We start from the raw sequence: 27,286 nt of genomic DNA on the forward strand, positions 1-27,286 counted from the left end.
CATTTGATGATTTTATTTTCTTAATTTCCTTTTCAAAGCTATACATCTTTCCTGGAGCATCGGAACTCTGAATCATGGAAGAAAGTAAATTGATTCTGTATTCTTCAACCCTACAATTTGGCAGCGAGAATATTTTTTTCCTAAAAATGACTCATTTACAAAGAGACTTTGTGTGAACATGGAAAAGACTTACATACTCTCAGAAATCTTGCAGTTGGGGGTAGGGTGGGTATCTGGGCCTGCTAATAATTGCGAAATGGCAAAATTAATGTTGAACAGGATTAGTTGGTCAATGATCATGTGAAAGTTACAGTTCTACAAGAAAAGACAGACACTTTTATACTCAGAAAAAGAAAAACTCAGTAAGCTATATAAAAAGCTTATCATTTTTCCTGTTTTAGGGCATTTTTCTTGTTTTAATGTACCCTGCTATGAGTCAACCAATGTTTTATTTTTTGCTCCTCTCGGAAAGTGTTCTGTGTTGTAATATTCCTCACCGTTAACCTTTATTTTCCTGATTTTTAGTCCAAAATTTGTTGTTCTGAATTTCATCCAATTTCTTCTGGTGATTTGCCCTGGGATCTCCCAGCTTGAATGTGGTTTTGGTTTTTCTTTATTTTGTTGCTAATCACGCTTCCTCTAGCTTCTAAAATAATCATTGAATATCTTGATACAACTAAGTTTTCAAGAATGCATCTCATCGTACATTAAGAAAACAACAACAAGCTGGTTCTTATAGTGTGGGAAGCATTGATTATTCCTGTATTGCAGTTCTTCTAAAGACAAAGCAAACAGGGCCATTAAAAAATACACAGAGACCTTGTTCACACGTTCAGCAGTAGATCTGTATGCATTCTGAAGAAAGGTGGTCATGATGTGATGCCCAGCCATGCCATTCTTCATGCTCTAACGGTGGCCATTAAGACTACAAAATAACATTCTGCAGAAGTGTTCTCATGGCTTTGCACAATAGTCACTGAGTCTGAAGACAAGAAAGAAGCTCACCTTTACTGAGTTCCTTATGCCTGCCAGACTTTTTCACCTGATTCCATTTATTTCTTTTCAGAAGCAAAGTGGGTATTATTATCCTAGTTTATGGTGAGAAACTGAGGCTTAGCTAGGCAAAATGACTTAGCCGAAGTCCCACAGAAAGTCAAGGGAGGAGGAAAAATTCAGCCCCAGGTCTTTTCCAATTTCAAACTTCATTGCCTTTGCACTTCACTGTGCTGCCTCCCAGGATTTGGGGATGTGATGAGTCTGCCTGAGGTCACATTATAAGTCAGAGGTGAGCTGGGAACATTGGGGCATCTCCACATTGCTTTAATCCATTAAAATATGATGTGCCCTCTCTAACAAATGCAACACGTTCCCTTATTTCTTCTTCGAAGGGGAGAGATGGCATGGCAGCTTCTTTTTTTTTTTTTTGCGGTACGCGGGCCTCTCTGCCGCGGCCTCTCCCGTCGTGGAGCACAGGCTCCAGACGCGCAGGCTCAGCGGCCATGGCTCACGGGCCCAGCCGCTCCGCGGCATGTGGGATCCTCCCGGACCGGGGCACGAACCCGTGTCCCCTGCATCGGCAGGCGGACTCTCAACCACTGCACCACCAGGGAAGCCCGGTATGGCAGCTTTTGATCTTCTACAACAGATTAACTTTCTGAAAAAAAAAGTAATAAAGCAGATACAACATTTGGCTTAACTTTTGGAAAAAATGTGAAAGAAAATAATTCATTAAATGCGAACTTTGCTGATGACCAACCATTTTGATACATAGTAACTTTCTTTTGAGGAATTTTATGAACATTCCTTTCCTCTGGGTCTTCAGAATTCTAACCAACTTAAAACCAGTCTGGCAAATGGACTCCCTTGAATCCGATGAATTGTTCTAGAATCCTAAGATTGGATGTGCCATGATGCATTTTCTGATAAGAAGGTATTTCCACCTGCTCTGTCAACTTACTAGTTACGCAACTTTTGGCAAGTTCTCAGTTTCCTCATCTGCAAACGGGGATAATGTAGAACCTACATTAAAGGGTGGCTATGAGGATTAAGTGAATTAACATATATGAAATATGTAGTCTGGAACATGATAAATACTATATAAATCATTGTTATATTATTTATTCCAGTTACAATAGCATGTTTCAAGTCATGTCGGACTATCCAGAGGGTGCACATGGGTTTTGAAGGATCTAAAGAACATCCTAGGAGGTGGCATTTATAAGTAACCTGGTTCTGTGTAGACGTCTGCTAGCAGTGACAGCTGAAATACAATTCTAGGCCCATCTGATTCCAGAGTGAAGGAGATTCAGTGATAACTAGACCGGCAGAGATACCAGGCTGAACAAACTGTGTAGCTTGACTTTCTTCTTTCTCCTCACTCACTGATCTTGAGAACGTGAGCCACGCAGTATTACTAACAGTTTCAATTTGCCACCGGAAGCAGCTCAAGCAAACGTGATTCCTTGGAGAAAGAGAGTTTTTTCACACTTGCGTGCAGCATGGATGACTTGGAAGTGAATTCTTCCAACGTTTGATTAACAGAATATGTAGCAGATGCTCTGTTCAATGCTAGAGATATAGAAATAAATGATACCTGGTCCCTAATCTCAAGGGAGCATAATCCAGTGACACAGAGACAGTGCCAGCCCAGAGAGCAGATGATGAGTTTGAAAATTGCAGGTTGTTTTTGTATGGAGTATAAAGAGGTTGCTTATGAGACTCGTTCACAGTGAAGTAAAATGTTTAAGGATGGGGCCAATGGACTCGAGAAATATTTGAGTTTGAGGAATACAGGAGAAAACATAATTATGTGAACAACTGAATGGGGAAAGGCTGATGGTTGGTTATGGAAATTATATAGTCATCCTCATCCTGGGAGTAGCTGAGAGCATTTTATAAAATGAGAACTTCCAGTGCATATAAAAGGAGAAAAACAATAATCTAAGACTAATCTTTCTGGGACAACCATTAGTATTGCTATTATTGTTAGTATAGCTAGCAAAGAATAGTAAGAGGAATATTTGAAAATGGGACTGGAAAAGCAGGGAATTCTGATGTTTCTGAAATTACAGCTAAAAATGTACTGACAAGTGAGTGGGTGAATACAAAGATCCATGCAGACACCCATGAATAGCCACATGGAAATGAAGGTTTTAGATTCAAGAATGAAGATGTTATTGGAAACATTAATGAGATTTGTGTAAGTAACTCTTGACAACAGAATACTGTACCCAAACAGTAAGATCCGAGGAAGATGGGATGTGGATAAGAGAAGTAAATGTTTGCAGGTGCCAAGTGGTCCAAGTCAACCCAATATTGAGCCTGGTAAACCTAGATAAATGTTGAGGGACTGCAAGTTTGTTTTGGAGTTTAGTTGCCGTGTGCTGAGTGAAGATTGAATACTTTGCCTCTGTCTGAAAAAGTTGTGCTGTTTTACCAAAGCTCCAGATTCTGGAGGGATGTGTAGGAAGAAGTGGAGATGAAAGTGACCTCAGCAGATGGCTCGGCCTTGGAAGGTGTGGCGACATGTCACAGCCATGTTCGGGGGGTAGACTTTCTAAAATGGGCAAACCAAAGGCTGTTATAGACTTACCTTGAAGAATAATATTCATCCAGGTGCAGTTTATTCCAGAGGTTAACTCGGATGGCCATAATCAGGTAGTTTAAAAATGTATTACATTTGTTTAATCCTCCAATCCTAGATGTTTTTCTTTTGAATACATTGAATATGTTTCTAATGTGCAGAACATTTCTCCAGCAACTGTGAACATTGTCTCTCTATTTCCCTCCCAGAGCCTTCCTTTTAATCAAAGCATTTCTGGATAATTTTATTGAGTTAGAGATATTTCAGACCTTTTTTCCTAAAGACTGAAGGATGTGAATTCCTTATTAAGCATTTTGCCACTTTGTTATTTTGGTTTCTTAAACAGTCACGAAGTGAAGTCATAAGGTGTGAGAAATGTGAGAAGGAATGAATTCTGAAATGGAGGGCTGCTCTGTGTAAATATGATGAAATATTAATTACTTCTTGTTTCCTCTTCTTCAGGGATATCAGGGAATGGCAGGATCACCAGGTGTTCCAGGATCCCCAGGAATACAAGTATGTGATCTGTATATACATATTTTAGAAATACCATTTCTAGTGAACCAAAACACATAACTAACAGAATTTTATTTTGTGGTTAATTTAGGGAGCACGAGGACTACCAGGTTATAAAGGAGAACTGGGGAGAGATGGAGAAAAGGTAAATATGTACAAGCAAAGGTGTGTTCAGTTGTTTTAGTCACTCAGAGACAAAGGATGCAATCTGTGATGACTCCCATTCAATAATGTTCGTCTTGGTGAATGCCAAGATGTCAGCTCAGAAATGTGTCAGTGGCTGTTGGCTGATCAAGCTCACAGGAGGCTTTTATCACTAGATCAAAGTGGTTATCACTAGATGACCACTGTCAGATGGCACAGGTATTGGCATTGCCCTGGTACCATGTTCCTTCTCTGTGATTAAGCTCTGTAAGGAGCTACCTTCTTAGAGGGAAGAGCATTATGTGAATGGAATGTGTTCCCGTGTTAGCCGCAGACAGCCATATGTCCATCTCCACAGCAGAAATCTATCTTAGCCTTACTGGACTTCTCTCTCGTAAGGATTCAGTGGGTACAGACAACATTTGTCTGATTTCCTTTTTTACAGCTCTGAGATTTGCCATGTTCTTTAAATATGTTCAATATTTTAGTACCTCCCCAGGGATCTAATCCTGCATCCAGGTAGCTGGTCCACATCCAAGATGCCCATTGGAATTTGCTCGAATCCCCATGATGATTTGTTAGCTTAATTCCTAAAGCACAGTCTTATTTCTATGTTCTTTGAAGGCCTTCTGTCTGCTCTTGATAAAAACCTGAACTAATTTTCTAGCTCCAATTCTTGCAAAATGATTGCCTTTTAAAAATAGTGTGCACAGAATTCACACTTGAGAAACACTGATCTGGGCTCTGTCTATTTTATGTTTTTCTGGTTGCTTATGCTGGTTATAGAAAATTGTAGCTGCTCAAGTACCATCTCTGGATGGACCCCTGGAAGATCTTATGATGGGTCTACTGCTTTCAAACTGTTTGATCTTGGCACGTGACTTGATGTCTTTGAATCTTATTTTCTACATTGACTCAGTGGGGATTTCTTTACAGATTTGTTGTAAGGATTAAATGCGATAATATATGAAAAATACTTAGTGTGGTCCCTGGTACAGGGTCTTCCTTAAATAAATGCCTGTTGTTTTGTTGTTCTGTTTTGCTTATCAAGGAGCGAGGTTGTGGTTGGGATGTCACATGGGGTGGGCTGGCATGTGTCATGGGCAAGAAATGTTAGAGCAAACAGAAGGGTTAGCGTCTGGAAAAGAAACAGAGAAGATGGAATGTCAGGACAGCTCTATAATGTGGGGAGAGCCAGGGAAGGCAGAACAACAGCAATAATTGATAGAACTCTGGAGGAAGTGGTACAAAATCCTCTTTTCTCCTCAATGGCCCTGGGCCTCTATGAATCTTTTTAGCCACTGGCAATCTCTGCCTATTTAAAATGATGGAGGTGCATCTTAAGAGGTGCTGAAGAGCAGGCCAGGCCCACAGGAATGGAGATGTCTTATATTTGTATGTTCTGGAGGTATCATGAGAGACCTCCAACCTCCTCTAGGAGAATGGGGGATTCCACTAGGAAGGTGTGGATACCTGTTCCTAGGAGACCACATACCAGGCACCTCACCCACATTCTAGTCTACAAGATTGTTGCTGTTTCTTTAACATTCTCACAAGTAGCCTGATTTGGGGATGTGGGGAATATATAAAAGTATGCATGTATGAATAAGTGTATTTAGGAGTGGATGGGTTAATACATTTATTTGTTTTTGTGCTGACTTGGGTTTTAGAGACCCAAAATAAAAAGGAGGATTTTTATTCATTTATCTTAAAAGAATTGGAGTAAAATACCTTATTTAAAAGTAAAGAACAATAATCTATGAAATAGAAGCAGACTCATAGACATAGAGAACAGACTTGTGGTTGCCAAGGGAGAGAGGGATGGATTGGGAGCTTGGGATTAGCAGATGCAAACTATTACATATAGGATGGATAAACAACAAGGTCCTACTGAATAGCACAGGGAACTATATTCAATATCCTGTGATAAACCAAACTGAAAAGAATATGAAAAAGAAGTATATATATATATATATATATATAATCACTTTGACATACACCAGAAACTAACACAACATTGTAAATCAACTATACTTCAATAAAACAAAAATTTTTTAAAAAGAACAATACTTCTATTAGTCACATCTTAAGGTAACTGCTGTATTGTTTTTGGTCATTGCACTCTGTTTAAAATAGTACTTTTACAAAGCCACACATTTTATTAAAGAAGATAAGGTGAATAAGATGTATGTTTATGTAAAGTTCTTTGTTTTCAGACCAGTAGTGATTTCATTCAGTGTCGTTTTCTGAAGTTCATTGTTTGGGTGTCAGCTCTGATTGACACAGTCATTGTGGGCCTAAACTCACCACATGCTGCTTCTAAATTCCCTCCTTACATTCCTTCTGGCTGCAGGGATTTCTTTATTTAGAGCTACAATAATTTAGTGAGTTAGTTAAAGGCATTTCCTTGGGTGTTCCTCTAGAATACAATTTGTTAATTTTCAGAAATGGGAAGGTTGAAAACATACCCTGGAGATGGCCTTGACTTGTGATTGCTCAGGGCATTTTTTCCAGGCATAACCCATGGCCTTTAGGGGATTGTTCCACGCTGTAATGTTCTCTGTTAGGATATTTTCCCAGAATAATTTCCATTTTGTGGATTTCCACTGAAACTCCCATAGGAGTTCCCACTTAAGATAATTAAAATTATATTCACTTTCTTGCTGACTGTAACCTTTGTTCCTCACATATCAGAAAATAGAATGTGTATAGATTTTGCATGGGGTTTTTCTTCCCCTGAATTTACAAAATTAAAAGGACCCTTTATCCACCAAATTGTCTTCAATTGGTAACTCATTTTATAACATGCTTTAGAGATATTCCTTGGACTCTAAGAAATACTTTAAGTACTTCAAAGAACTTCCTCAGCTTTAAGGAAACCTAATATATTTAAATCGTGTGGAGACACACACACATATATATATATATATATATATATATATTTTTTTTTTTTTTTTTTTTTTGCGGTACGCGGAGCACAGGCTCCAAACGCGCAGGCTCAGCGGCCACGGCCCACGGGGCCAGCCGCTCCGCGGCATGTGGGATCCTCCCGGACTGGGGCACGAACCCACGTCCCCTGCATCGGGAGGTAGACTCCCAACCACTACGCCACCAGGGAAGCCCGAGAAATATATTTTGTTAAAACTTACATTAAACTGGGTTGGTTTTTATGGGTTTTCTAATTGAGTATTTCTAATTGTTTATATGGGTTTCGTAATTGAGTATGAAACTTTCTATGGCAATGCAATTCTGGAGACACAGGAAGTATTAATAATTTTTTTAATCTAGCCAGATTTGTACCAACTCATCACTTGGTTTCTCTGGGTTTAAGAAATAAAATATATTAATTCTATCTAAGGTATCCTTATGAACCAATTATACATTTTGTTTAGTTTCTTCATTAGAGTGTTAAACATTTGAATTGTCCTTTCAAGATCTCACTGTCCCGTTGCTCTCAGCATCCAGAACAGAGTATCATGTAATGAGCGAGCCTTTCTTACATGAATAAACCCCATTATCTGCACTTTGAAAGGCAAAAGCTGAAGTGATGTTATAGCGATATTTATTACATAGTTGGTCATAATCAAGGAACTCCAATATACATGTTGAGAGAACAGTAATAAAGGACCAAGCTGAAAAGTGTTATTAGAGAATAATATGTAAAAAATTTAACATGCTAGTTGCTTTATTTCTTGCAGAGTTCCTGAAGACAAAAAAAATAAAGCCAGTAATGACATAAGAGGGAGAAATAGAACTAACTTAAGAAAGTGGTCATCTTTCTCTTATTTCTAGAATAGAGAGAGTAATCTACCCGTGTATCTTTCTGATAGCACCATGACCCAAACACGGGGTTATGTGTGTGTGTTTTGCAGGATGGGGAGGCTTAATGCAGTGACAGGTTCCAGGCTGTGCCCTGATTTCAGACTGCTTAACCTTCCTAGTCGTACTTCTTAATCTCTTTAAACCTGGTTTCCCAAATCTAGAAAGTGGGACTATAAGTATTTCTTCATAGCCTTGCTGTAAAGACTAAATAAAATCATGCATGTACCTGGCCAAAATTAAACACTGTAAGTTAGTGATGATGATGATGATGATGATGGCGATTTGTAAATGTTTCCGAAAATACCTTTCGTTTATCCCTTATTGTTTCTCACAGTGTTGAAGTGCCCCTTATGAAGCAATCAGACAGGAATTCCCTAAACCTCTTCCCACCCCACTTACCCTCTTTGCTGTGTGTGTACCTATATTCTACCATCTCTTCTGTTAATATGGATGAATTGTCCATGTATAATGTCCAGCCCTCCTCTGTGCTCTGGGTCTCATCCTTCTCCATTACTTTGTGTTATTCATTAGCCCCTCTCTTCTGTGTCACTAGTTTTTTCTTTCTTTTTTAAAAAATTTATTTTATTCCTGTCCTAAAGACGCAGATGTAGAGAATGGACTTGAGGACACAGGGAGGGGGAAGGGGAAGCTGGGAAGAAGTGAGAGAGTGGCATGGACATATATACACTACCAATGTAAAATAGATAGCTAGTGGGAAGCATCCACATAGAACAGGGAGATCAGCTCGGTGCTTTGTGACCACCTAGAGGGGTGGGATAAGGAGGGTGGGAGGGAGACACAAGAGGGAGGAGATATGGGGATATATGTATATGTATAGCTGATTCACTTTGTTATACAGCAGAAACTAACACACCATTGTAAAGCAATTATACTCCAATAAAGATGTTAAAAAATTTATTTTATTGAAACATAGTTGATTTACAATGTTGTGTTAATTTTTGCTGTACAGCAAAGTGACTCAGTTATACACACACACACACACACACACATACATATATATATACACATATACAGTCTTTCTCATATTCTTTTCCATTATGATTTATCACAAGGTATTCAATATAGTTCCCTAAGCTCTACAGTAGGACCTTGCTGTTTATCCATTCTCTGCATAATAGTTTGCATCTGCTAATCCCAAACTCCCAACCCCTTCCTGCCCCACCCCGCTTGGCAACCACAAGTCTGCTCTCTATGTCTGTGAGTCTGTTTCTGTTTCATAGATAAGTTCATTTGTGTCATATTTTAGATTCCAAGTATAAGTGATATCATATGATATCTGTCTTTCTCTTACTTCACTTAGTATGATCATCTCTAGTGTTGCTACAAATGGCATTATTTCATTCTTTTTTATGGCTAAGTAGTATTCCATTGTATATGTACCACATCTTCCTCTCCTCCCTTGAGTTTTTTATTGTAATATTATTAAATATAAATGTATATGAGTTTAAATGTATGTGTCAAATATATATACATATTTGTGATAAGCATGGCAATAATTGATATATTGGTATAATTAATGGTATAATTCACATAATAAATAATAAAATATTATTAAATACATATCTACACACTCTTTTTTTCTAATAAATATTTTGTTTCATCTGAATCTGGAGAAATTGTGAAATTGTTACAAGCAGGAATTTTTCAGAAAACTTTCCCTCCTTCTTATGGAAGGAGTGGTACCACATTTTCCTTCTTTCCTACCTCCTTTCCTCAGAGGCTTTTCTTCCAAAGCAGCAGGGCCTCCCAAAATGTTTTCTAAAGTCAGGCTTGGTTGAGCATCCCTCTGTCTGTCCATGTGGTGCTGATCTGTGTGTGCTCAGGTTTTCACTACTTCTGTGGATGTTTTTGCAAAGTTTTGATTGTTTTCTGATCTTTCAGCCTCTTTTCTTTTAGGGCCCTATAATGGACTCAACATCTCAGTTTATGGTGATGAACCATTCATTCTATGTCCTGCCTCATTTCTTGGCTGCTCTGCTGCTTTCTGTCCTGTTTCCTTTTTCTCTACTGGCATCATTGGGAACCTTACAACTTTTATTGAATTTTTACAGGATGCTTCATCTTGGTTCTAAACTCTTATTTCTCATCTTCATTTTGGGTGTGCTCTGTTTTATGGTCATTGATAAACTGTGGCAGGGACCGTATATTAGGAGCTTAGGAATCTACTTTTTTCCTAGACCTGAGTAGTCCAATGGTGATGCCCAAACCCAAGGGGTTAGAGAGGGAACATTTTAGTAGATTTAAACACTTCCCAGGAAATCATTATTTGTCCTGGTCCTGTGTGACACTTAGTGGTTTTTAAATGAGAAGAGAAGGAACAGGAAGATGTGTAAGGCTTTTGACATGTTGGGTGCTGAAGGTGTTTCCTGTTGTGTGTACGTTTTTCTGTTTTATTTTAGACATGTCTTGTGTGGATATTATCCACATGCATTGCCTATCACATGCCATCCTCGCAAAAAGTCCTATGAGGTTAGTAGAGTAAGTCATGCTCTGCCCGTTTTACATTAATTGTAAAGTAAATGAACCCTATTGTACAGTTTTGAAACTGAGAAATGAGGAACTTCAGTCATCTGTCTGAAGTTACTCAAGGATCAGGGGTTGAAATAAAATGTCTGTATCTCAGTCTGGCTTTCTTTTCCTTTCTTTTCACCATATTTTTCTGCTTTGGCCAGAATTGTTTTTAATAGTGTGATTTCCTCCTCTTTTGCTCTATGCCTGCACCATGAGAAGGCCCAATGCCTGTGAGCAGCTGAGGAGGAGGGGGAGGGGAGGGGGAGGGAAGAGGGAGAGGAGGGGGAGGAGAGGGGGGAAGAAGGCGGGGAGGAGGGGAGGGAGGAGGAGGTTGGCTAGATGAGTGATGGTTTGAACTGATTGTGCCATGATAGTGGATTCATAGTCTTACTTTTGCATGTGTACCTGTGAGATGTTTCCTCCATGTCTCAAAAATAAAGGCTTTAAGAAAGAAAAAAAAACTCTCTCAAGGGAGGAGGGATAGTTCCCTGTAGATTGTAGATTATCAAACTTTTAAACTGCAAAATCTTTGCAGTGAAAGTCTTTGGGGCATGTAGTCCCATATATATGTATGAATTATATGCTGTGCTACTGAATAAAGGATTATGTGCATTGAAAACACAGACACACTGAGAAATTTTGAAAGAATGAGATTTTTAAAATATTAGTTTTCATATTCTCTTGCTACTCAAATAAATAATCTTGATGTAACTTTGGAGACTGAGACTCTAGATCAACCTGTGAGATTGGCAGGCTCATCAAAGGCTTGTTATCAGTCAGGAAGCTTCGAGGCAACCTGGGGAAAAAGGGAACCAACTTACTGCAAATCTTGGATTCTCTTTTATTCTAATCTCTTGTAAACTCAGTGGGAATCGAGAGTGTGACTCCTCAAAACAATTTTTTTATTGGAATTTTCTTGGAGGACTCAAGAGTGTTTACTATATTTTAGAAAATGAAAGTATTTGCATATTCAGTAAATTATCATTAATCACAAGCGAGACATCAGCTAGGATAGAGTAGGTTATGTTGCAATAACACACAAATGCCAAATGCCAATGCCTTAAAACAAAAAAGGCTTATTGCTCATCAAACTGCACACTTATTAGCAGACTCAGGCTAACAAAAGTTTCACCCTTTAGATTTTAACTAATTACAGTAGCAGGTCCCTAGAGAATCAAAGAGTGGCTCATAAACCACTTCCATTCATCTTTAATTAGCTAGAGCAAATTTTGTAAACCACACCAACTTCAAGAGTCAGGAAAGCATGATTCCCTCCGCCTCCCCATATGCTTAGAAGTAGAGAGAATCTGAATATTGATAAATAATAATCATGTCTACTAAGACGAAATAAGAATGCATCAAGAACGGATTTTTTTTCAAAGAGATTGGTGTCTAATAAAGCACAAAACATATACAAAGTAACTATTTTAAGAGAGTAAATGTTAAGTGCCAAAGATGAGAGTTGAATAAAACTCTAGGAGTTGAGAGGAAAGTTGAAAATTCAACAAGGCTTCATGAAAGAAATTGTAAACCGAAGGTTAAACATAGATACAGACTTATAGGGGCTGTTCTTACCCAGTTTAAGAAGCCTCTAACTTAGGGAGGCTGTGGTTCCTTACCGTACTGTGTGTGTGTGTGTGTGCGTGTGTGTATTATCAACAAGACTGTATGAACATCTTTGTATATATTTCTCAGTAACTTTCTCTGAGTATAACCACAGGAAAATTTCCCAGAAGTAGAACTGATTAGAGAATCAAAGCGTTAAGTTCATAATTAAATTTTGAGGCAAATTGCCTATTTACCTTCCAGAAAGTGTGTACTCCCCCAACAAGTGTGTGAAATATCTTTCTTCACACCCTTATCAGCACTGAATTTCATTAAATTTCTGATTTTCATCAATATATGTTAAAAATGGTACTGGTTTGATTTGCAATCATTTATTAGTGAATAAGGTATAAAGTACCTGTCATATGATTTTTGAAAATATTGTTACTTCTCTGTAATTTGCTTTTTATTTATATCCTTTATTTTTTCCTACTGGGCTGTTCATCTTTTTAAAAATTGATTTTTATGTGCATGTCATAAATTGTGTGAAAATATTTTTTTCTGGCTTATGTGTTTTAGAATTTTAGACATACAGAAATTTTAACTATTTATATATATATATATATATATATAAAGTTTTACTTCTTTTTTCCTATGTTTGTATCTGTATAGAAAGGTTCAACATTCTAACATTTTGAATATAATTACTCCTGCTTTAAGTTTTGGAATTTTTATTATTTTATATTTTAATCTTAAAATTTTTGATATTTGGAGTAAAGTTAGATGAGTATTCATATTTTCCCCTTTCTTCTCCTAAAAGGATAGCCAGTTGCTAAACAGTATTTTTGAAATTTCACTTTTTTTCTCATTTATTTGAAAAACCATCATTATCACTAAATTTCCATTCTCATTTGGGTCTGCTGTTTTTGGCTTTCCCTTCTGTTCCATTTACCTGTCTATATCTTCTCCACTGCCAAGCAGTTTTAATTGTTGTCACTTCATAATATGATTTAATACTGGCAGGCCTAGTCCTTCCTTATTATTCTTTATGATCAAAATTTTCTTGGCTATTCTTACATGTTTATTTTTGCAGATAAAGCTCAGTATCTTTTCTTCAAATTTTTTTGGGAATTCCTATTTATGTTTTAATTAGGATTTCTTTGAATTTATGGATTAGTTTTAGAAGCACTGACATAATTTCAATACTGAATTTTCCTATTCAAGATTATGATTTATCTTTCTTTTTATTTCAAACTTAAAACTCAGTGGAATAATATTAAAATTTTATTTTTTATTGGTTCTCAACATTACCTAAGTTTATATGTAGGAATTTTTATCTGTTTTGGTCCTGTTATAAGTGGAACTTTTACTTTAATCTATTTTTATATTGGTTATTGTTTATAAATATAAAAACTATTTTGTATATTAATTTTTAAGACAGCAATTAACTGATTTCTCATACTAATTATTTCAGGGTATTAGGTATGTTGGCATATTAGACATGTAATCATAAATAAAGATAATTTGTTTTCTTCCTTCTAGGATTTACCTCTCTTATTTTTATATTTTGTCTAAACTCATAGGCTAGTCAAAACTGGCTAGAAAAACATTAAAAATAGTGGTAATACTGGGCAACATTGTTTTTAAATTTCAAACAGTCACAATCTCTTTTAGTCCAGGTTTGTGGCTCTTTTGGAAGAATAATTCTCTCAACAGCAAAATACATATTTGTAATTTTGTATCTTTGACTTTTGATTCCAGCCAGTAACATCATCCACAGTCCTGTTTTAGTCATGGCCCTTTCTACATTAATTAATTAGTGATTAATAATTTCTCTTTCTTGAGCCACTATGTCCATCTTGAGAGAATGTTTTGGACCCACCTTAACTGATTTAGAGAATTTGAGAATGGTGTTTATGGCCACACTCTTGATTGGTCCTTCAACTGAACTTCTTTTAAAGGCCTTCTCCAGTTTCATTATTTACCTGTCAGAGATGAGAAAAAAAAGGTGTATCCTCCCAATCCCAGTATCTGGGGACTTGGTCTATGCCTTCTAACTATGACTTGCAAACTGGCCGATTCTTTTCTGAGCTCATCTCTTTTATAGTTACCTTGTCAAATACAGCCAACACTAATTGATTCATGATACCAACATTCTTTTTTTCTCAGTTCTTTAGCTATGTTTATTGGAGGCATTATTTGCCTTTGCAGTTTATTAAAAGCAAAGTTTTTTAAATCAATTTTTCACCAAAATCATAAAATCAATGATTCCATGAATCATTGTATTTCCAACCTCCAAAAATTATTTTTCACTGCCCACTACCTAGTCCCAAAGCCATTGCCAAATGTATTTTTTAATGTTATTGTTTGGCAGCCTTTTTTTTCCTAGTATACCAATTTTTATATTAATTAACTTAGGCTAAGTTTTACTGCAGTAACTGATGATCCAATGGCTCAATGGCCAACACAAGAGCATTTTTTTGTCTTTCATGTTACGTGCCTATTGTAGATAGATGTTGGCTAAAATTTACCGCTTATTTGCTACCCATTACTTTTAAACCTTGGACACAACTTGACTGAATGTATTGTGTTTGGGTCACACTTTCTCGTGTTTTGTATTTTGTAGGTATTGTCTTAGTATTCCCCAAGCATTTTGCTAAATTTCTCTGCCCCTCCCCCATTTCATTGCCGTATGTTAACATGGATGCTGTTCCTTTTATTTTACTTAAAAATCTTGCTTATGACTATGTGGGTAGCTTTGTCCAGATTATATATTTTTTTGGTTCCAATGTGGGTTGATGCTCCTGGTCTTTTCAGTTCATCTGAGATGAGTTTATCTTATCTCCAGGAAAATAAAGTTTGAAGATGGTGTCTTCTATAAACTGTAGCCAGAGAAGGGAAGTCTTAGCTGGGACTTGGTTCATCCTTAAAGGGAATCCTGCTTTGCCCCTTTCTTCTGTACTTTTATTAAGTACTCATTGCCCAGCTAAGTTCCATCTTATCAAGGTGTATCTTAGTCTACCTGGCCTTCATCTGCTCATCTCAATTCAGCCTGAGTTAGCACAGGTGGTTCTTTCACCATTAATTTATTAGATAGTGCTGGAAACTGAAAATGGAGTAGTAATGTTGCCTTTGAAGGGTTCTATACCTTGAATAACTGTGTCACTCTTTAAAACATGTGGATAAATAACCCTCATTAAATTAAGATTTCTAAGAATTACATCCATCATAGATAACTGGTCACATCCTCTTCTCTCCCTACCAGACAAGCTAAAAAGATCATGAATTGTTTGTAGGTAATGTCTTAATTTGCCTAAATAGTAGTGAACTGACCCAAATCTTGCTGTGCCAGCCATTGGGCTTCCTTAACTGTGTCTTGACAATTAAGATTTTTGAATCTAAGGCAATAGCACCCAGTGTGTCCCACAGAAATAAGTCTTAAAACGATGTCCACTAAATATCAAGCTGTTGTGATTTTCTCCATCTCTCTTCCTTTGGAGAGATGGCCTTTCCTCTTCATAAACTCATCTGGATAGATACCTACTATGAGCAATTTCCTAAGATCAGCAATTGGAAGAAAATTCCACAGAATCCTAGAGTGTTTTGAGACCTTCAGCTCAGGGTTTGTCCTCACTGAGCTGGGACCTCAGAGGATGGCTCTCTCCACAGAGTCTTGGCACTTGATCATTTCTATTAACTCCTAGGCCTTGCCACTGTAAGAGCCTAAATATTTTTAGAATAGGTGGCTACTCTCTAAGGGTGCAGTCAGCATTGCTGATGAGATTCCCCTGGCCCAAAATACTTTCCTTCTCTGATTATAAATGAAACCCTGATAAATGAGGATTGGTCTTTCACAGGGATAGGGTTTTAATGTAGATGTGCACTGAACAGTTTGCAGATTTATTTCCAATGAATTTTGACAAGAATGAGGTGGAAGAATATATGTTGATTTTTTTTTAGACTGACATGTGTTTTCTTTAATTAATTTGTTTTATTTTCAGGGTGACCGTGGACTTCCTGGTTTTCCTGGGCTTCATGGAATGCCAGGATCAAAGGTTGAAGAAATCTGTTCTTCTTAAAATTAAGCAATGCCATATTTTATTTCAAATTGAAAGTACTTTATGTTATAAATGGGTTATAAATAAGTGTTGATATATAAATTAAAGTATATTAAAGTAAATGGGTTAAGATTAATAATCATAGTTTACATAAAGCTTTTACAAATTTCCTTTAAAATTTTCAGCCATAAATCTTATAGTATTTAAAAATTGATGAGTAGTTTTCATTATATAGAAATTCTCTTAACTATAAACCTTTTACTATAAGGTCCTGTTATAGTAACAAATGCCCTGTTTTTTCCTTGCTTTTGGTTATAAAGCCTGGGAAATAGGACTTTTTTAAACAAACTTTAAATAATTTATTTCTATTTTATTTTGATGTGGGCATATTAAACTCTGTTGTTTATAATTGGAATTGTTTTTTGTTTAATATATAAGTGAAATATTAATTTTAGAGAAATTAAAATATTAATTTCTCTAAAATTCAGGATTTATATTTTTATCTTTTAGGGTGAAATGGGTCCCAAGGGAGATAAAGGATCACCTGGATTTTATGGCAAAAAGGGAAGTATAGATCCCAAAACAAAGTCTCCATATTGAACTTTCAATACAATGGAAATAGAAAATTTGAATTTCAGTCCCAGCCCACTGTTGTAGCAATTAGCTTTGTTCACCTTTCTCAGGGGATTTATCCAGAACAATGGAAAAATAACTGTTGACTGTTATGCATGGTATTCTATAAGAATACTTTGTGTTATTGAGCCTTCTGAACTTCAAAAATATTTACAGAGAGATTCCTTGGAAGTGATAGCTGTTTAACAGTATCCATTGAGAATCCTATTTTTTCACATTGAAGGAAATATTTAGTCTCTTTATATTTAAGATGCTCATTGCTTTTTACTTTTGCCAAGTAGTGGTTTCTGTGTTTAGATGCTTGTAATTCTGCATCCATCTTATCCTCAATGTCATGTGTCCTGGTAAAATAATGCTTTGCTGAAAGCTGCAGGGTCAACGCAAGCTGTGGTTCTATGAATTCTGTCACTCCATAAGGAAGTTAGCTTACTTTCCTATGTAAGTTCGAGTTGGAATTTTAACTCCAGGGTTAAAATTTTTGTTTTTAATACAGGGTGCAAAAGGTGAAAAGGGGAATGCTGGTTTTCCTGGCCTTCCTGGACGTGCTGTGAGTTTGACAGAAAAAGTTCTTAAATATTTTACTTTAAATAAAATGTAACCTCTACTATCTTCTTTTAAAAAGAAAAATTAGTGCAGAAAATATATTAAAATACTTGTATTTATTTTTTCAGGGAGAACCAGGAAGACATGGAAAGGATGGATTAATGGGTAGCCCTGGTTACAAGGTATTTACAAAAAAAAAAAAGATTTCTGTAACTTGTGAGTGAATATGAGAAAAATGTACAGATATTAGACTTTTTTAATGTATGACATTGGTATAAAATGAATGAACTAAAAGTTGTTTTAGTGTAATTTTAAAATGATTCTAAATTTATTTTGAGTCTATCATGAATTCTTCTGTGTTGGAAATAAAATCCCAGGATATTAGAAGGTTGAGCTTCTTTGATGAGCCATTCAGATGGGTTTGTTTGGTGGATTAGAGGCAGAAGTACTTAGCTGTGTCTCCCAAGGGATTACATTCCTTTTCAGAGAGTAGGGACGGAACCCTTAACCCTAACAATTTCAACTTTAACCCTGACAACTTGTGTGGTGTGAATATGGGAGAATTAGAGCAAGAAGAACAGCAAAAGTGCCAATTACTCACCAGTCCTGAAAAAACTCAAAGGCACATGCCCTTACAATGGTGGGTTAACATCATCTTATTCTTACATAAAGAAACTTTTTTGGGTCAATTATCAAATAGAAACAGGCTTTCTATAGTGTGGCTTATTAAATAAAAGGACATCAGGTAGGTATATGTATTCAAGTCAGTGTATCTAGAATGAGCCAACAATCCACATCATTGTCCTATTGTACGTTGTTTTGTTTTTGTTTTTTTTTTGATCCCTAAGGAGAGAATTTGTGTAAATCCATCAACCACCGAGACCACTTGATCAAGCATTGGATTTAGAGATGTCATCATTTTTCCTAATGGTCAGCACTTTGAAGGCCAAACTTGCTCAGAAATTCAGTCCAAATTTTCTTGGTCTATAGATGTTTTCCCTTCCTTTGGAAACATTGTCCATTTTTTCACTTAAAGGTTATGAAAGTTCTCCAAATACCAATGATTCCTTAAAGATTATAGATAGTACTTCCTGAATGTAAAATATGGGGGCCCATTTTCAAGAGCTTAGTCATGTGTTGTTGTTAATTATGTTTCACTGGTTTTGTATTTTATTTTCCATTTGTTTGTTGATTAAACAGATATTTATTGATATTTATTAGGTGCTGGACATATAGAAGAAAACAAAACTCTCATGGAGCTTATAATATAGTTTCTCTATGTTAGAGAACACAGATTCTTCTCCTTACCTGCAGATTAGGGATTCATCTAATTTAATTTTTCTTTGTCTTCTGTTGTTAAAAGGCCCTGTACCCCAAGAAATGAGATTATACATTTTTTGGGGTGGCAGAGTTTAGAGAATAGAAGCAAGTTGGAATTCCACCTCTCAATGACTTTTTCTAACTAGCTGTATGTCGTATGTCAAATTCTTTGACCTTCAGTTTTCTCCATTTCAAAAATGGAGTAAATGTTACCTACTTAGAATGGTATGGTAGAGACAGAGTAAGATAAAGGAATAAGTGTTCAATAAGGAATTCGTTTACTGCCTATTTTTTGATTTGAACATAGACTTAAGGTGCCTTTTTGAGCTTTTTTTAAAAAAACACTTTATTGAGGTATGATTGACATACAAAAACCTGTACATATTTAATGTAGGCAATTTGGTGAGTTTGTATGTAAGTATATGCAGTGAGCCATTACTGCAATCAATGCCATAAACATATCTGTCACCTCCAAAAATTTCCTTCCTCTCTCTTATTATTATTATTATATTAAAAAAAATAAATTTATTTATTTATTTATTTTTGGCTGCGTTGGGTCTTTGTTGCTGTGTGTGGGCTCTCTCTAGTTGCGTCGAGTGGGGGCTACTCTTCGTTGCGGTGCACTGGCTTCTCAATGCGGTAGCTTCTCTTGTTGTGGAGCATGGGCTCTAGGTGTGCAGGCTTCAGTAGTTGTGGCACGTGGGCTCAGTAGTTGTGGCTCGCGGGCTCTAGAGCGCAGGCTCAGCAGTTGTGGCACATGGGCTTAGTTGCTCCACTGCATGTGGGATCTTCCCAGATCAGGGCTTGAACCCGTGTCCCCTGTGTTGGCAGGCGGATTCTTAACCACTGTGCCACCAGGGATGCCTTCTCCATGTCTTTTCATGACTTGATAGCTCATTTCTTCTTAGTACTGAATAATATTCTTGTCTGGATAGTCCGCAGTTTATATTTCCTTTTTGGAATCTTTGGATAATGAATCATACCTAATTTTCTCTGACCGTATTAAAATCTATTTTCTTCCTCCCACTCAGATTTTTGTTTTGGAATTTTTCAGTCCTACAGAAAATTGAACCTTATAAATATATGAACATTTATTTCTATAATTTTTCTTTGTTGAGCCACCGGAAAGTAAATGAGACACTGTGCATTTCTCTCCTAAACACTTTAGCTTATATCTCCTAAGAATACTTTAATTCCATCATGATGCCCAAGAGATTTAATATCAATACAACACTATTTTCTAATATAAGCCCATATTCAAATTTTTCTAATTGTTTAAAAATTGTTCTAAATAGCTATTTTTTCACCTGATACAATCAAGATTTGTGCACTGCATTTGGTTGTGTATTCGTCAGGGTTGCTCCAGAGAAACAAAACTAATAGGATGTGTGTATGTGTGTGTGTGTATTTACATTATTTATAATGTATTTGTCAATATATAAATGTATATTTATATACCATATATATCAAAATAAATATTTATATTTTCATGTGTGTATATATATATATATTTTTTTTATATATAGAGGGGTAAGGGGGTGTTGGTGAGGGAAAGGGTGAGGGACAGGGAGGGATGGGGATTGATTAATTGATTCATTCATTCAAAGGAATTGTCTCATGCAATTTTGGGGACTCTGCTTTCTGTCACTATAGTTTTACCATTCTCACAATGTCAATTAAATATAATCATACTGTATTTAGTCGTATGGATATATGACAGTTGGTTTCTTCATCTATCAGCTGATGAACATTTGAATTCCTATATTTGGCATTTATGAATAATGTTGATATGAATATTCTTATGCACATCTGAGTTGAAGAAGTTTTCATTTCTCTTGGGTTGATACCTAGTAGAATTGCTGGATTGTATGGTGAGTGTATGCATATTTAACTTCCTAAGAAATTTCCTATTTTCCAAAGTGGTTTCATTCTTCTCTATTGCCATCAGCAATTCAAGAGAATTCCGGTTTTACCACAACCTGCCAACACTTAATATTTTGTATTTTAGCTATTTTAGTTGGTACATAATGGCATCTCATGTGGTTTCAGTTTGTATTTTTCTGATGACTGACAGTGTTGACATCTTTTTATGGGCTTGTTGGCCATTTGTATATCTTCTTTTGTGAAGTATCTATTCAAAACACTCGACCATTTTAAAAAACTTTGGGTGGTCTGTCTTCTTATTGATGAATTGTAAGAGTTCTTTGTATATTCTGGATATTGGTCCTTTATCAGATATGTATTTGTGAATATTATCTCCCGACCTTTGGATTGCCTTTCTTTCTTAATGGTGTCTTTTGATGGGAAGAAGTTTTTACTCTGGATGAAGTCTAACTTCTTAAAATATTTTTTGGTTCATGCCTTTTCTGTTCTATTTAATCTTTACCTAACTTAGGGGCAGAGATTTTCTCGTATCTTTTCTTCTAAAAGAAAATATTTTCAAATTTTCTAAACGCACATATAGAACATCATATTTTCTAAAACTGTATCATCTTAGCTTACGAATTTAGCTCTATGATCCATTTTGATGATTTTAATTTCTATGTATGGTGTGAGGTAAAAGTTAAGGTTCTTTTTTTTCCCCTTTTGGAGACCTGGTTTTTCCAGCACAAATTATTGAAGAGACTATCATTTCCCATTGAATTACGTGAGCATTTTTGCCAAGTATCAATTAATCAATATACGTGTGAACCTATTTTTGGACTCTTGATTTTGTTCTACTCATCTATACCTCTATCGTTTTGTCAACAACACACTGTCTTGATTATCATAACTTTAAATTAAGTCTGGGAATCAGTTAGTATAAGCATCTAAATTTGTTTTACTTTTTAAAATTGTAATAGTCTAGGTCGATATAAATTTCATATAAGCTTTAGTATCAGCTTGAAATTTTCTTACCGAAAACACCTTCTGAAACTTGTTAAAGAAACTTTTTAGTGTGGAATACTTTTAGATTTACTGAAAAGTTGTAGATAAATAGTACAGAGACGTTTCCTTATACACCTTACCCAGTTTCTCCTGATGTTAACATCTTATATTACTATGATGCATTTGTCAAAAGTAAGAAATCAATATTGTCAAATTGCTGTAAATGGAACTCCATACTTTATTTGGATTTCATCAGTTTTGCCTCTAATGCCCTTTTGCAGTTCCAGGATCCAATCCAGGATATACCACATCGCATTTTTTTTTGTCGTGCCTCCTTAGTCTCCTCTAATCCGTGATGATCAGTCTTTTCTTACTTTTTATGACTTTGATAGTTTTGCAGAGTGTTACGTTTTCTGTAGAATGTCACTCAATTTGGGTTTGTCTGATTAGACTGGAATTATTTTGGGAGTGGCAGAGAAGGATAACACAAAGGTCAGTGCCCTTCTCATCATATTAGAGAGTAAATACTATCCACATATCTGATCATTGGTATGTTAACCTTGGTCCCTTGGTTATGGTATTATCCATGTTCAGTTTACCCATGAACAACGTGGGGGTCAGGGCCACTGACCCTCCCCACAGTTGAAAATCCTAGTATAATTTAAAGTTGGCCCTCTGTATATGTGGTTCCTCTGTATCCATGGATCCGAATCCGTGGATTCAACCAACCAGGGATCACACGGTACTATACTATTTATTGTTGAAAAAAAAACGCATATAAGTGGACCCCTGTAGTTCAAACCTATGTTGTTCAAGGGCCAAATATATTTGTCAGGTTTCTCCACTGTGAAGTTACTGCTTTTTCCTTTCCACATTCCATTTGGAATCGAGTCTACAAATCCAGCCCCTATTCAAGATGGGGAAGTATCAACACAGCATATCATTCCACTTATGTTGGTTTTCTTTAATTTACCTCAGCAATGTTATGTGGTTTTCTGTGTACATGTCTTGTATGTCTTTTGTTAACTTAATACCTGAGTATTTTATTTTTTATACTCTTACGAATAGCTTATTTTTAATTTATTTTTGTTTGTTGCTAGCATATGAAAATACAATTTGTTTTGGCATATTGATCATATATCCTGCAATATTACTAAATCTGTTTATCAGTTCCTGCAACTTTCTTTGTAAATTCCTTAGGCTTTTCTGCATAGATGATCATACTGTCTGCATATCAAGACAGTTTTCTTCTACTATACCAATTTATATTGATATGACTTTATTTTAATAGTTTTATTGCACGGACCCAGCCCTCCAATACAATATTGAGTAGAAGTGGTGAAAATGTACTTTCTTGCCTTGGTTTCTGACAAGGTGGAGAACGTTCAGTCTTTCAGCAGTGTTACTTTCTGGTTTTACATAGAAACCCTACATCAAGTTGAGGAAATTCCTTTTTATTACTACTCTCTCGAGCATTTTTTTTTTCTTTTTAATTATGACTAGGTGTTGAAATTCATCAAAAACCTTGTTTACATTTATTGAGTTGATTATATAGTTTTCCTCCCTTATTTCCTTAATATGATGTATAACATTGATTTTTGTATGTTATGTCAAACTTGCATTATTGGGATAAACCCCAATTGTTCATCTTATATTATTAATCTTACATATTGTTGGATTCAATTTGGAAATTTTTTTAAAAGACTTTTGTGTCTATGTTCATGAGATATATGGTCATTAGTTTTCTTGTGATATTTTTGTATGGCTTTGATATCAAAATAATACTGTCTTCTATTTTCTGAAAGAGTTTTTATAGAATTGGTATCATTTCTTCCTTATATGGTACAATTCATTAGTGAAGCCATTTGGACCTGGGCTTTGTGGGTGTGAGGAAGATTTTAATTACTAATTCAATTCCATTGCTAAATATTGGTCTATTTAGAGTTTCTCTTTCTTCTCAATTAAGTTTTGGTAATTTGTACCTTTCAAGGATATAGTCCATTTCATTCAATTTTCAAATTTGTTGCCATATTTTGTTTATAATGTTGCATTATTCTTGTCCTTTTGATGTAGGATTTGTAATATCCTATCTTTCATTCCTGATATTATATATTTTGTAATAATGACTTATTATTGGTAGTTACAGTTGAAATCAAACACTACAGGGTTTTTCCTTCATCTGGGCCTGGTGCTCTTTTGTTGAGTTTTTTCCTTGATTACTTCCTCTTATCTCTTACATGAAAATTTCTTGGCTTAAGCAATGATAATAAACTTCATATTCTTAGAAAATTAGCCATTCCATCCAGATTTTTCAAGTGATTTCTATCAAATTATGCAAATTCCTCTCATGATTTTTAAAAAGTTTTCTGTTTCAATGATTATTCTGTTGTTTCTTTGAATATTTATACTTTCCCTTTCTACTCTTTTTTGTGTAATTATGTAAGCTTTTGGTTTCTCTACTATGTTGGTTTTTATTTAAAGATCAAACATTGTAATTTAATTATTAACTTCATTGATATTTCCAGTTTTTTAAACTTGTTAATCTATATTCTTTCTATCTTTTTTTCTTATATTTTTTCTATATTTCATAATTGGGAATTAAATTTATTTATTATCATTCTTTCACTATTTTTTGCTCTTAGTATTTAAATTATAAATTTTTTTCTGATCATTACTCCAGTTATACCCCCTTGATTTTAATGTGTATTGTTTCCATTAATATTATTTTTTAGAATTTTTGCAATTTTGGTTTTATGTTTGTTTTTCCAAGAGTTATTTAAAAGTTAAAAAAAAGTTTTTTTTAGGTTGAGAGGCATTTAATTTTGATTCTGTTATCAATTTCTGGTCTTCTTACACTGCATCAGAGAATATTATTTGTATAATTTCTTCTTTATGGGATTTATTGAATTTTAGTCCTTGAACTATTATAACTATTATAACTACTATAACTATAACTAACTATCATAACGATAATTTTAGTCTTTGAACTATAACTTAAAACTATCAGTTTTCAGGAGTGTTCTCTGTGCATATGAGAAGGTGAATCTCTATTTTGAGATGTGAAACTCAGTATCCATTCATTAGACCTATTTCACTGACTATCTTTTTGAGATCATCTGTATACTTAATTTCTGGTTTGTTTGATGTGCTTTGGACAGAGTGTGATTTGTTAGTGTCCCTCTTAATGCATTTCCATCTACTTCTCCTTCCATCTTCTGTTTCATGATGGATTTTATATTGTTTGTTGCATAGTTATTTGCAACTGTTATAACTTCATTTTGAATTGTGGCTTTAGCATTATAAAATGTCATTTTTGTCTCCTTTAATAATTTTTAGCTTGAATTCTGCCTTGTCTTTACCAGGATTACATTCCTCCTTTCTGATTATTGGGATTGTTTGCAGAAACAATGCCCATCCTGCTGTCGTGTAGCTTTAAGCTTTTTGAATCACTTTGTTGTAGTTGTTTCTCTTCTATCAAGCATAGAATTGGTCTTTCCTTTCTAAAGCAATCTGAAATATTTTTATTATTGACTGATAGGATTGGTCTTATGTCTGCATAATGATTATGTTATAATTTTATTATACTTACTCTGTGCATTATGCTGTATTTACTATACTTCTTAATGTGATCTATTATTTTTTCCTTTTATTTTCTTTGGGATTTAGGAAAATTTGTATATTTTTCTCAGTGGTCTTTTTTTTCTTGCAGTTTTATTGAGATAATTGACACAGCACTAAGTTTCATATTGTGAGATGTTTACCACAATGTTTGGTGAACATGCATCAACTCATATAGATACAAAAATATAGAAAAAAAAATTTTTCTTGTGATGAGAACTCTCGATCTACTCTCAACAACTTTCAAGTATACTATATAGCAGTGTTAACTACTAATGGTCTTTATACTAATACCTTTAGTAGTCTATAAGAAATACATTTTGGAGTTCCTTTATGCCCCCTTTGCCTTACTTAGGCATATATTATTTGTTTTGTTAACTTTAAATGATACCCTATCATCTATGTGGCAATTAATCAATTTACTCTATTTTCTTCTTAATTATTTAATCATACTTTTACTTTGTCAGATCATATAATATTTATAAACTATTTTCCCACTCTTTCCTCACCTTTGTTTCAAATTTGCAATTAATATATTCAGTGTTCATCACCAGCACCTTCACCAATATCCCATAGTCATCATTTGGGCTGGATGAAACTTCTCCTCTGGTATAGTCCTTAGGAAGGGCTTGTGAATACAGTATTCTCTGAATTCTTATATTTTAACATGTTTTTCTATATTCTTGTTACTTTAAAAACAGCCTGACTGTCACTATTTTGCCATTGCCATTATCCCTTTAAACCCTTATCTGCTGCTTTTCACTGCTTTTCTCTGAATTTCTTTGAAATGTTGCTTCATTGCTGTCCTGTATGTTTCTGAGACCAACGTAATTGTCTTTCCCTTGTAAGTGGCTATGTCTTTTTGTATGAAAGCCCACAGTGTTAAAAAAAATACTTTATGTTTAAAGTTTAATAGTATAAATTGTGTCTCAGAATTAAGAATTTCAGTTATCCCAAATCCTGTCAATAAGTAGATTCAGGACTATTAATTCTGGACTGTTCTCTTGGATTATAGTTTTAAATAGACATTCTATTACATTGTTTTTGTTTACATCTAAGGACTCCAATTATAGACATGTCAAGACTTCTTTGAATGTCTTCTACCACTATCACTTTCTGAATCTTTATATCCTTCTTAGATGGAAATATTAAGAGAGATAAAGGGAGAAAGTGACAATAATACAACAATATTAGGGGACTTTAACTCACCAATTGCATCAATGTAAGATCATTCAGACAGAAAATCAATAAAACAACACTGGTCTTAAAAGACACCATAAACCACTATACGTAATAGATATCTATAGGACATTCCATCTAAAAACATCAGAATACACACTGTTTTCAAGTGCACATGGAATCTTCTCTAGGGTAGATCACATGCTAGGCCACAAAACAAATCTCAACAAATTTAAGAGGATAGAAATTGCATCAAGCAATTTTTCTGTCCACAATAGTATGAAACGAAAAATCAATTACAGAAAGAAAATGGGAAAAACACAAACACAGAGAGACTAAACTTTCTACTAAAAAACCAACGGATCAATGAATAAATCAAAGAGAAAATCAGAAAATATTTGCCTTGAGACAAATGAAAATGGAAACAAAACTTTCCAAAAGATATGGGATGCAACAAAAGCAGCTGAGAGGGAAATTCATAGCTATATAGGCCTTCCTCAATAAGCAAGAAAAATCTCAAATAAGCAACCTAATCTACTACCTAGAAGGATAAGAAAAAGAAGGACAAATAAAGCCCAAAGTTAGCAAAAAGAAGGAAATAAAAAAGATCAAGAGGAAACAAATAAAATAGAGATGAAAAAAAGAAGAAGAAAGAAAGAGAAAATCCCAGAAAACGTCAATGGAAACAAGATAAAGAAAACTGATAAATCTTTAGCCAGGCTCACCAACAAGGAGAGGATCCAAATAAACAAAATAAGAAAGGAAAGGCGAAATAACAACTCACAGAGAGAGAAAAATCATAAGACAATACTATGAACAATTATACACCAATAAATTGGACAACGTAGAAGAAATGGATAAATTTCTAAAACGTACAGTCTCTCAAGACTGAGTCAGAAGAAGTAGATGATTTGAACAGACTGAT

General features: G+C 35.0%; 1 protein-coding gene across 2 annotated transcripts in view; it reads left to right on the forward strand.

Moving 5' to 3' along the window:
* Nucleotides 1-27,286, forward strand: part of COL21A1 (collagen type XXI alpha 1 chain) — a 186,243-nt gene that overhangs the window by 102,986 nt on the left and 55,971 nt on the right. Inside the window, exons 11-16 of one of the 2 annotated variants that reach the window (XM_060164109.1) lie at nt 4,046-4,099; nt 4,191-4,244; nt 16,144-16,197; nt 16,711-16,762; nt 17,325-17,380; nt 17,505-17,558. In XM_060164109.1, coding sequence (XP_060020092.1) covers nt 4,046-4,099; nt 4,191-4,244; nt 16,144-16,197; nt 16,711-16,762; nt 17,325-17,380; nt 17,505-17,558 — 324 coding nt within the window. Of the gene's footprint in view, nt 1-4,045; nt 4,100-4,190; nt 4,245-16,143; nt 16,198-16,710; nt 16,763-17,115; nt 17,381-17,504; nt 17,559-27,286 lie in introns of those variants that run through there. The other variant, XM_060164108.1, reaches the window with a different exon arrangement.

The sequence above is a fragment of the Lagenorhynchus albirostris genome, chromosome 10 (assembly GCF_949774975.1).
Source record: "Lagenorhynchus albirostris chromosome 10, mLagAlb1.1, whole genome shotgun sequence".
NCBI lineage: Eukaryota > Metazoa > Chordata > Mammalia > Artiodactyla > Delphinidae > Lagenorhynchus > Lagenorhynchus albirostris.